Source organism: Schistocerca gregaria, chromosome 6 (assembly GCF_023897955.1).
Source record: "Schistocerca gregaria isolate iqSchGreg1 chromosome 6, iqSchGreg1.2, whole genome shotgun sequence".
NCBI lineage: Eukaryota > Metazoa > Arthropoda > Insecta > Orthoptera > Acrididae > Schistocerca > Schistocerca gregaria.
In genome coordinates, this window is record NC_064925.1 from 179,390,034 (window position 1) to 179,402,738 (window position 12,705).

General features: G+C 43.7%; 1 protein-coding gene across 1 annotated transcript in view; it reads left to right on the forward strand.

Annotated features, from left to right (window-relative positions):
• Positions 1 to 12,705, forward strand: part of LOC126278687 (cohesin subunit SA-2-like) — a 381,965-nt gene that overhangs the window by 230,636 nt on the left and 138,624 nt on the right. Inside the window, exon 13 of the mRNA XM_049978948.1 lies at positions 8,622 to 8,810. Within this exon, the coding sequence (XP_049834905.1) occupies positions 8,622 to 8,810 (189 nt within the window). The remainder of the gene's footprint in view (positions 1 to 8,621; positions 8,811 to 12,705) is intronic.

Below are 12,705 nucleotides of genomic sequence, written 5' to 3' on the forward strand. Positions count from 1 at the left end.
TCAATATCTCTCCACAAGGAATAAATGATTACTTTCTGTGGAACAAATAAGCAATAGCATCAGTAAGCCCAATAAAAGTAAATCAGAACTCTCAGAAAAAAATTGTCGTGGAACACCCATTCTCATCTTCTCTAAGGTTATGGCTAGTACTGAATTAAAAATAGTAAGAAACTTCAGGTCATCAGATAGCATTGATATTTATGACATGTCTTGCAACTCACTAAAGAAAATCGTTGACTTTATTGTTTGTCCATTGACTTAATACAAAAATAAATGTATGTATATCAGAGCAATACTTTCCAGAGAAGCTGAAATTATTCAGGGTGGTTCCTGTCTATAAAAAGGGTTACAAAGGCAACCCTATAAGCTGCAGACTCACCAACGACTTCCCTTTGATTTTGGTTTTTCTCTCTGGTCTTGTATTGGATTGTGGTTGTACTGAACTGTTGAGAGCATTGTGTGAAAGGTCCATTGCACTTTGCTATATCCTATATTGCCTTGCTCTTGTTGTGTCGAATCTGATGTTCATTTGTCCTGATGCTCGACTCTGGTGTGGGTTTGAGTCCCAACCCCAGGCGGTCTTCCCGCCTTGCGTCATCATCGTTCCATGCCTTTTCACTGACTTGTGCACCAGTATCCTGCAACTTGTAGATATAGCTATTGGCGACAAGGAAAATGGAAGTTATTTCATACCATGGAAGCTGGATTGGTTAGAGTGCTCAAGCAACAGCAACAGCTGATGCACCAGCAGCAGATACAGATGGACTTCTTGCAAAAGGTGCTTCAGTTCTTTGCGGGCAAGCTTCATGTGCAAGACGTTGCTGCGCCCCAGGAACTGGCATGTCCTGCACTCAACACCGCATTCTTTTTCTCGATCGTATCCTTCTTTCAGTGGCACTGTCGATAACTGGGACACGTACTTGCATCGAATGAAGCAACATTTTGTGGTGTTTCATGTCGCAGATGATTCATTGCAGCTGTTGCTCTTTGTGTTGTGGTTATCGCTAGACACTCCGAAAATTTGCGCCTCTTTCTAGCCTCATTGTCCTCTGTTTCAGAACACCTGCATTCTGCTGACTAATTATTATTGCCAGTGATACATGTGGTTGCCTCCAGGCTAGAATTTCCTCAATACCATAAACAACTGGGACAGTCACACAGCTTGGGAGTCACTGACTTACATGGAAATAGCCGAAAATGTGATTTTAGTTGCACTAGTGAAGGTGTAAGGCTTCCTACATTCATTCCTTGATTCATGATGTGGTGGTTGAACTTGTGTCTGATCTGGAGGTTTGTACGGCAGCATTGAAACTGGATAACCTGTTATCAAAGGACATCTTGTGCATCGCTCATTTGTTCAGAATTGCACAGGCAGCTAATAAATGACTCATGGCAAGGCTGCAAGTGGCAGTAGTTCATGCGCCATCATATGTGCCGTCCCAGTGCCATCATTGTAGGATGACTGCCAGGTTGCAGCAAAATTGTGATTTATCTTTGTCTGGTGTCTATATGACATCTGAGTCTCCAGTTGCCCCTCAACGATGGCTACAGGGGCTGTTCCCTTCATGCCCGCAGTGGTTTTCCACTCACTTCCGAGCAGGTTGCCCAGATCGCTGGGGTTCCTTTGCACACTGTGGCAAGGAGAGGCACCTCTGCTCAATATGTTGCTTTCTCATGACCCGGCCCAACCCAGTTCTGCAACAACACCAGCACATGTTACACAGACTGCAGACAGTAGTCCCTGAGAGCAATCCATTCACACACAAACTGTTTCTCACACTTTGCATTTCTCACCAGAACATCTGTTTTCAGATGAACACTGGAGCCATCATTTCCGTGATCAATCAGGTGACTTAAGTCAACTGGGTTACCTAAATTGTCGCCACCTTCACACAGTTTGGTGACTTAATGGTTACAGGGCAATTCCTCTTTGTGGACAGTTCTCGATTGCAGCGACTTACAAATACGTTACCCAGCTTTTGATGCTCTTTGTCATTAACAATCTGTGAGCTACCAACATTTTTGGTCTCGATCCATTCACGGGGTTTGGATTTTCATCGAAAATGAAGTCAGGTGGTTTCCACTGCAACCACTTTCCAGGAACTGGAAGACCTCTGCATGGGGTTTTTGTCTATCTTTCAACCAGATTTGCAGTGTGTTTCAGGGTTTCAGGCACACATCATCCTTTGTCCAGATGCCACAGCTGGTTTTTACCGTCCCAGGTTGATTGTGGTGGTCTTGTGCCTAACTGTGAAGTAGGAACTCGATCAGCTGCAGGCAGCTGGGGTTGCTGAACCTGCAAATCTAGCGCATGGCCCACGCCTATAGTCATCATCCAGAAACTGAATTGGTCTCTTCACTTTTGTGGGGATTTCAAGGCAAGCATCAATGCTCATGGTCAAGCGTATTGCCGGTGCAACATGCCAAGACTCCAGCCTGCAACAGATCCTACACTATGTAATCCCATTATCTCACTCATCATTTAACGACAGAGCTCCGTCCTTGTAGACAACATTCTCATCCCCTCTTGGTTGTGGATATCATCCGGGATGGATGAATGTTGAGTAGTTATTCTGGCAGAATTGCATTGTTGAATATTGATTTTGCTACATCGCGATCATTGGGGCATGTTGCACATGAAGACGCTGGCATGCCTCCATGTGTACTGGCCTGGGGTCAATGGGAACACTGAAAAGATGGTCCACAGATGTGCAGCACATGCCCGCCACCAGGCGGCGCCCCCTTAATTCTTTGCCCCCTGGCCTACTCCTCACCTCCCATGGGACCGCATACATCTCGATTTTGCAGGCCCATTCTTAGGTTCTATGTGGTTGCTCATTGCAGATGCTTATTCGAAGTACCGCTGTGTTGTCCACATGGCATCCACCATGATCGAGGCCACCCTTACTTTCCTAGCCCAAGTTTTGGCCATCGCAGGGTTGCCTCACACATTGGTCTCTGATAATGGCTTACAATTCAAAGCCTCTGCCTTTGAGGACTTCTGTGCTGCAAAGCATTAAATACATTTGTAGCTCTCCTTTCAACCATTCCTCCATTGGTGGAACTGAACATCTGGCCCGGACATTTAAGCAACAGATGAAGAAGGCTGCCACTATTGCAGCCCTTGTTTTGTTTTGAGCACCTCTGGCCTGGTGGTGTGGGTACAATCCTACGGGAATGCTGCGGTTTGGTCACCAGCAACTCCCATGGGCAACGAGTTGCGTTGGTCCAAACACAGAAAGGACACGAGTGCTGTTGCCATGACCAGCTTAAGCCTCAGACCCAAGTATCCTCTCCTCTTCCTCTTCCATCACCTTCTGGTGCCAGTGTGCCACAACCTACTGCGATATAATGTTTCACCCCAGCCCTCTCCTGTGGCCCCCTGTGGATCAGTGGTTCCCCCTGGAATGCCCATCTCCAACAATGTTCTGATGGTCACTACCTACTGCACTTTCTGCATACGGCCTACAGTAGGTCCAACAGCACCTTTGCCCTTATCTTCGTTTCACCTTCTGTGCCACCGTCGAGGGCATTTCTGTCCATATGCACCAGTTTCGGAGTGGAGGGATCTGGTATCCGGCCACACAGAGGTTGAATACCTGCTGGAACAAATGGATCGTGATGGCCAATAGAGTGCAGTGTCGCCACAGCACTGCTGTTGCGTAGTGTCTCCTCTTCGTTTACAGCTCTCACGTTAAGTGAAAACAAAACAGATTTCTGTGGCCGAGAGCTATCAAGTGAATTAAACTGCATAATTACAGAAGGCTGAAATATGTTATTGGCTTCAGTTTTCTGATTTTATTTGATTTCCATGTTTTTGGCAGTTGCAGTCTTTTTGTCAGTTTGCTGAAGAAATTTGGCTTTTATTTATCTTTTCCGCAGAGGCAGTCAGTTTACTTGAAATGAAGTGTTTCCTTCCACAGTACTGACTAGTTTCAACTGTTCACTGAATTTCAAGTATATGTTTTCATCTTCTGGATCTTGTGGCTTTATGCCATAATAAAGAATCAATGAAATAATACAGCACTGGTACTTCAAGTAAATTTGCACCCCAGAAACCACAATGAAAAGTTTAATATCATATTGGAGCCTACTTCATTACGAATATAGACATAGGAATGTGCACTTTTAGCCAATTTATGCATTTTAGTGTGGTTTATGAAATTTCAGTACCTTTGGAGCATTCTAATGTCCTGTTTCTTTTATAAGTAGTGTAAGATGTCTTAATGCTATATATGTTTGAACATACGGGCTTCCTACATCATTGTAGTTGCATACAAGCAGTAACAACTGTTCTCTGGTTCTCTCTGGCAACTGGTAAAACGAACCTGTTTCTAACAGGTTGGGGGAAAGTGTTGCGAACGATTGTTTGAAAAGCATTACTTTCAAAGATAAATTTCCTTTTACGCAAGGTGGATTATGTCAGGTGTGAGAATGTGTGATGAATTTCTTAAATCACAGAGCGTTTGACTCTCATTTGAAACTTATCAATTTAAGGATCAGCCACTTAGAAGAATTGACCAGACATTTATGTCAGTTTTAAAATTTTCCTGGCATATTTGTGTGATGTATCTTAAAGTGTAACACATGTAAAAAAAAGGACCAGTATTATATGTGAAAGCTTTGCTTTTTCTGTAGCTACACTATTTATATTAATTTAAACCATTAGCTTTTCCTGTTTTTGTATTCACAGTACTTAACAGTGTTGTGGCTATTGGCTAACTGCATCACGTGTCTAATTCTCTGAATATCTACTGGCGAGATCATATGACATGAGCTATGATTGGCTTACAAAAGCACATTGTGGTCTCAATTTCGATGCTTCGGAAAGTAGCATGCTGTGTTCGATGGAATTCGAATTTATACTTTCATAATACAAAAACATGATGCGCATCAATGATCGTTCCAAACTACTTTAAGGGGGGGGGATGTGTTGGGTAGTTCTACTCTGGCATATAAAACCTTCACCATTCAAAGCATTGATAAGTTCTACAGTTCTGAGGAAAGTCTACTGCCACTTAACCTGGAAAAAGTGTATTTTTACTTGGGAATAAGTATTTTTAATCAGGAGTTCAGGAAAATTTTTTTCCTTGTCCGCGTATACACCCTGTATTTGTAAATAGTCTCTGGAAAGTAGATGCCTATGGGCCACAGGAAAGCAAACCTGCTGGGTGAAGACCTCATACTGGCAGCATATGCAGTCGGCCTAGAGCCGATATGCAATACCCCCCACCCCCTTGAGAAGTTGGCAAAGCCAGCTTAACAAAGGCTGCAAATATGGTGTCACAGCTTCTCCAGACAACATGAGAAGTCCAACAAGATGGAGACTCCCAAGCAGCTGCCACCCGATCCTGAGACCCCATGGCCTGAGATTGTGAAGTGGCTGCTGGTGGCCACAGAGTGGCGACAGCTGTGGTGGTGCTGGATACACTGGGAGACTGGGCTTGACCAGTGTGACACTAGGAGTGTGGCAGTGCTGATGAGAGACACAGTGTTGGCTGGCAGTGACAACCTGTTGAGTGGAGAGACTTGGTGTTGGTGCTGACAATCCTGTAGACAGTGGTTGCTGGCTGTGAGAGTGTAGAGGAGGGGGGCAGGGGGCACAGAAGTGTGGACAGAGCGTGTGGGGAGAACATTGGGGCTTCAAAGGAGCTTGTGAAGAGGTCATGAATATAGGATGGAATCCAGTGGTTGGAGAGACCAGAGAGGCAGATAAGTCATCGCTGGAAATGAGATGCACCAAGGCACCAGACAGAGCTGGCTGAATTGGAGCGAGGGCACAGCAGAAGGAATGGGAAAAGGAGCATTGGAACAATGTAGGCCAAAGAATGGCCTGGGGTAGTGGAAAGGACTTCAGAACAGCGTATATTGGAGCACAGGAGCAAATAGGCAGTGGGAGATCAATGGGCGGCAGGAAGCTCGTCACCATGGTGTGCGTAGGAGAATGGAAAAAAAACTGCCCAGAGAGTGGCCCAAGACACTGGAAGGGTCATCACCACGGGGTGCATAAAAGCATGGAAGGAAGCTGGCCAGAGGGTGGCCAGGATCAGCGGAAGGATCGTCTCTGCAGGGTGCATAAGAGCTCGAAAAGGATGTGCACCACAGAGAAGTACGTATGTTACATGGAAGCAGAGAAGGATGTTGATGATGACTGCATTGACTAGAAGTGCCAATGCACGTCATCAGGCTTGCCCATGGACGGGCAGCATCAGTTTCGCCTGTAATTGAGCAGCAGGATGACACTGGAACTGCAGACTGCATGCTCAGCAACAGTGGAAGTGTACTGTTACCCTGGGAAGGGAGGCCAGTTATTGTTGCACCACCAAGGTGATGACGCAGAAAAGCGTTGGACATAGCTGGGAAAGGGCAGCTACTGGGAGCAGTCACGTCATGATACTGTGTGCAAAGAGTAAGCCGTGGCATCTACGTTGTAGACACAGTATCTTGCATAGCAGAAGGCAATGTAAACAGGGACGTGAGTGCTGGAAGATGTGGAGCCCCATGCTCCAAGGGTGGGCAGCCATAGTTGCAGCCTTATGGCGAAGGCACAGGAGGACGTAAGGAGTGTTGGGCCCTTGGCTTGAAGGGATCAGCGGGTGAGGAACAGTGCAATGAGAATGGTGAGGCACTGAAAGAGCTGGCTGAAGCATCCTGAGATGTGCCACTCTTGTGAGAAAGGTCAGCCATGGTTGCATCTTCATGGCAAAAGTGTGAAGTAGGATGGCAGCTTCGAGTGTGGTGGATGGGAGAGGGCAGAGTGGATGGGAAGGACAACGACAGCTGTTGACCCCTGGAGTGTGTGGACGTGAAAATCATCGCAAACAGATGTCTACGCAGTGCCAACCTAAGGAGAAAAGCTGACCATGGCTGCAATAGACAGAGACACATCAGGCACAGCTGCAGGTTGGCAGTTAAAGTGCAGTGGATGAAATGAGGAAGTGGCACAAGAGCCTGCAAAGGCATTGGGGCTGTGATGAACCATCTCTTTTGACACAGTCTCACCACAGACGGGTGCACCAGTGACGAACTGTCTCACTTTATATTGTTTAGTCATTGGCAGTGACCATACACTTGTTATTTAAGCCCAGAGAAGTGCAAAAAATGTACACACTGCATGTAGAGCAACTGTTGGCGCTGATGTCAGAGAGTTCTGATTGGTGAGCTGCTCATGTAGTCAGCTGCTGGCCTGGAACTGAGTGGGGATTTGAATGCTGCTGTTGGAGGCTGTGCTCGGCCTGAAGTATCCAGCTGGTGGAAATCAGTGACACATGATCTGTGGATGGAATTGTTTCCTCAGGAATAACACTACTGGTTTCCTGATGCACACACTGCTTGGAAGGGTGATTTGTGCCCTCTGGCAGTGCCTGTAATAGACATTGTATCAGCACACTGTTTGTATACAGTATTGCATCCATAACATGCAATGCTCTTTTGATATTAGTAAATAGTCTCCAGAGATGAGATTCCTGTCGTCCACAGGTAGGTATACCCCAAAAGCGAAGACATCATACAGGCAGCATATGTGATGGGCCTATGGCCAATATACTATGGCATTTAAGCTATTATACAGAATTTCTGGAGACTAAAAGTTCACTTTAAAATTGTTGTTCCTTCCTTTACTCTTTAAATATGTTTTACTAAGATAATACCCTCTCGACCAATATCGTTGATTATAATCCAGCTAATTGTTGTTATGTTCCTATTATATCCTGTGATGCCAATAAACTCTCTCCCACGTCCAGGACCCATGCTGGTGATGTGAGAGTTCACACATTTGCTCTGTCAGGTATTTCAGTGTTATCAGCAACACCAGGTATGCCCTCATTCAAAATAATATGGAAATAATAGTAGGGTGTGGGTACCTTCAACCAACACAGGTGCTTCCAAATTCTGGACATGATGGCAAACTCTCCAATTTATCCTTCCCTGTCTGTTGATATCCAACTTGGATTGTTCCCTGTCCCATTTCTGTTGCATAATAGGCTTATCTTTCTCGTGAAGAAGGGCATTTAAGAATAATGGAAGCTTGAATTTTAAGTTGCCTTTAAAAATTTGTTGCATTTTAGTTTTGTTACAATTGTTTCTATTTTTGCAGCTGGAAAACAAACCCTGTTCTGTCTGTAATATTGTGAAAATTTAAATTTTGAAATTCAGTTTTAATAAGAAAACAAGGTTTCATATGAAGGTACTGAATAATAGATCCAGGGATTTTTCCTTAATGGGAGTAATGGAACAGGGCGCACTCAGCCTCATGAGGCCAGTTGAGGAACTTCTTGACTGAGAAATAGAGGTTGCAAGGTCAAGAAAGCCCACAACAACTGGGAGATTGGCATGCCGACCTTGTGTCCTGCCACACCGGATCCAAATGACCCTCTTTGCACAGGACGATACTTTGTCATTTGGAACTGATTGGCCTATCTGGGCCAGAACATGGAGCTTTTCTTTGCTTTTCTCACTTAAAAATGACGTTGCAAAAATCACACAGTGTTTACCTGACATTGGTATTATTATTTATTTCTTTCTTTTTTGTTTAAAATTGTATTGTTTCTCATATTTGTTGTATCTTTATTTTTTAGCTTGATTATTATGTTAGGAGATAATTTTATGTATCTGATTTGAAGGTGTTGGTTCTGCTTGCGAAGATATGCTTTTTCGAGTTGATGTGGCGGCTCAAGAAACTAAAGGATCAACATGAGGATACAGAAGAAAGTGTCAGATGTTTAGCAGAAGATGTACAAACATATTTTCAGGTTCTAAGAACTATTTTGACAACAGATAAAGTGGATGTTAAAGTATCGGTAAAAGATGAGGTGAGATATGAAGTACTTTACTGTTTGTTTCTTGAGATTTATCATGCAATGTGCAGAATCGTATAATGTGTTTTCCATGTTTTTTATTGGCAGTAGTGAGATGTGTGGAAGTCAGGAGTGGATCACCTATGCAGTGAGTGGTGGAACTGGATTGTCAGTGGTCAGGAACTCACTAGTTCACCACCCTAGTGGATGGGGTTGCAGTGGCGTGGCAGGTGGATTACTGGTGGTTGTCTCACATATCATCATGAAAAACACTTCGTTAAACATCCATTTTATTACTCAGCAATCTTTAACAGTTGTGATGGTGCTCATAGGGGCCAATGCCCCCAAGGTGTAAGGTGTACATGGCCAACAAGTTGGTGGGCAGCCTGTTGTCACTTGTGTGTTGCACACCTGGTGAAATGATTGTGCCAGTGACTTGACAAGGGTGCTGATGTGAGGTGCATGTGTTGGCCTAGGTTTGCATTCACACAGAGCAGACGCAGCCATGCGACTTGGGTCGAGGCACACCAGAACACACAGAATCATGCCGCCAACCTTCGTGAAGGAGATAGCTCTCCGCAGCAATACCAACTCACACAAGTGGAGAGAGACAGCAATTGGGTTTGCCCACACAGGTGAAGGCGTATGAGCACCTGCAAGTCCCATGGCTGGAACCATAGCCCACCAGTTTAGGAGGCTGGCAGTGACTGGAAATAAGGCCTCTGGTGGCTCACATATTGGAAGGTGCTAAGTCAGCAGCATCACTTAATGCAGATAGTAGGCCTATGGCTAGTAGGGACCTAGCCTGTTAGTGGGGGCTTGTTGACTCAAGTCAACTTGAAGAACAGTGTAGATTTGTACTTGAAGCTGGTGTTTGCCAGGCTGCATGCATCTGTCTAAAAATGAGCAGTACTTATATTGTGTGGCTCATTACTTTTTGCCAAGGCATCAATTCCCACCATGTAATTGACAACAAAGCCATGGATGAGCTGTGTGGCAGTGAGTTTACTTGTACCATAGTGGCTCAGCCTTTCCACTGCATCAGTGATATTATGACTCTGATCTCCTTACTGGGCAGAATATGTAGTAATTGGTTTGATACCAAGGAGACTGATGTTATTGGATCAGCAGGTTGCTCCTGGTGTAAACACCTGGACAGCCTGTATCTGACCTGCTTCCATGAGCCTCTTGCATTAAGTATAGTCGCATCTTTATTTTATATAACAAATAAAATATTTATGGTGCAACAGATAAGTCGGTAGTCAGAGAGAGGTAAATAAATAAGTAATTGATGGCCATACTGTCATAAGAGGTGCCAGAACTATTATTTTTAAATAGTATATATTGTAATAGTCTTAGTTGCAAATTATCACAAATGATAAGCAGTTTCAATGACTTTGGGTAGTTGTACAGTGGTGAGTTGTTAGGGAAAGTGAGAGCATTCCCTGTGCTCAATCAGCAACCTCTGCAGCTCAGTTCCATTTGTTAATTTATGATGGTTTGCACTGGTACTACCAAGTGGCCTGTCCACAAAACCCAAAGCAATGAGTCCAGTATTAATCTGTCAGATGCAAGGCTTCTTAAATGACAGAGGTATTATGGAAGGATTTTGCCCTCATCTCTTCATGATACAGTAACTGTATAATTTGTTGTTCCGTTTATCTATAAATATGTCGTATCAATTCTAATTTCAGATATTCGTAAGTCAGAAGTTGGTGGAGCAACAATATCACCTTTGGCTGTAAATGCGAAGTTTGGTCAGGTTGGCTGACCATGTAGGTGAACAATGTTATTCCACTGTAGAAAAAATTTGCTTCCACTTGCGGGAACCAGGTGCTTGGGTTTATGGTTCAAATGGTTAAAATGGCTCTGAGTACCATGGGACTTAACATCTATGGTCATCAGTCCCCTAGAACTTAGAACTACTTAAACCTAACTAACCTAAGGACATGACATAACACCCAGCCATCATGAGGCAGAGAAAATCCCTGACCCCGCCGGGAATCGAACCCGGGCGTGGGAAGCGAGAACGCTACCACACGACCACGAGAGCTTGGGTTCTGGGACCAAAACAGCATTAAACAGATGGCATTCGTGAGATCAAACCTGTATCTGATCCTCTGCAAGGATGAAATTTCTACCGCGGCAGCTTGTATCTCACTGTTTCCTCTTTCCTGCTGTCTTGTAATTGTCTGTAAATTCTTGCCACCCAAGGGTCCACTTCATGTCCATACAGTTTCTACCATGTTCGTAAAACCGGGATCACCATTGTAATTTATATTTATCTACTGCAGATAGTGCACGTGAAAAACCCCTTGCAGAATATTAATTTGCTTTATTAATTTTAATGTTTATGTTCACAACTTAGGTTAAAAACACATATTGCAGGCACAGATTTCATTCAGGAAAAAGAAAAATGGAAACTAATAGTATACAATCAGAGATCTCAGAAACACAACTGTGCTTCAATGCATTGGAACCTCCCTGCTTTCAGCACTGCCACATTGATTCACCAACTTACACAACAGTCTGAAGAAGACAGTAAGTGATCAAAACTAGTTATCATTTGTGACAATTTGCAGCTGAGATCTTTACAGTAAATAGTTTTAAAACATAAATATTGCCAGTGATTTTGTATCATTAGTTGTAAAGTATGTAGTCACAAATAATTAAGGACAAAACAGAATAGAAAAGAATGTTATGCACTTTTCTCCAAGCAAACAAGTAGATTCGGGAAACAGCCATAAGTGGACATACTGATGTTCCAAGATTGGGTCAGGGTGAGTTGACAGTGAATTTGACAGACAGAGAGGGACTAAGAAAATAATTTTGTAGATTTAACTGTTCTCCTAATGTTTATTTCACTGTTATATCTGCCCAAGAGTAAACACTTCTCGAGGTAATCCCACTTTGCACTATATACACAACTTCTAAGACATTTAGAATATTACGATTGGCCCGGGGGAGAAATGTGTACCTCTGTTAATAGAAACAAGGGAATAACACCATACTTTGCCATGGGTATGTGGCACCCCTGGTTTACAAGATTGGAATTACAGGTTTCTTGGTACTGTATTCACTGTCTTTCTTGTATATTGCCCTGAGAGTAATGATGATTCTGCTTCAGATTCTATCAATACAATTAAACCAAAGAAACAGAGGGGCACTGGAACTGATGATAGAAAGCTCTTATGATGGATCCAAGTCCCACCATCTGGGGGCATATTGCCTTTATAAACCAATAAGCCATGGCTGGGACCACCTCACCCAAAATTCTTCGTGTCCTTTCCATGATACACTTCTGGAACATGGCTGCTGTCTACTGGATATCTACTTTGGATTGCCCTATGGACTGATAACAGCTGTGCTGCCAACAACTTTTTGAGGACATAGCAGACTTTCTGGTAGTATTTTCCCACAGTCTAGTTTGCTAGCTTATGCTGACTCAGCGCACACACACACACACACACACACACACACACACACACATTTCTTCTAAACTTTATGAATCCTTGCACAGAATATGCTATAGGGATGAATGGATGTCTTCAAAAGCTTATTGCAACCAGTTTTTTGCATCCTGCTATTCTGTTAAATGTCACATATATTTACATATTTTCTGAACAACTGTACTTAGTGCTGGAAAATTTTGGCATGTGAATTGTAAATTCGCTGTGCTAGGCAGGTAAGTCACTGGACAGTATTGTTGGCATTATGACAAAACACTTCCAGCATACACAGGTTTGTGACACCAATCAATGGTCGTGCACATGGAATAGCTAACACACTGTGACCAAGGGTGGAGTAATATTCTGTAAATCGGGCACTTGGTTCTGCCAAGAAACTCAAATATTGCAAATTATGTCTTTCCTAGCAGCCCCTGCTTGGAGTAGAGCAAGCTAGGAAAAGA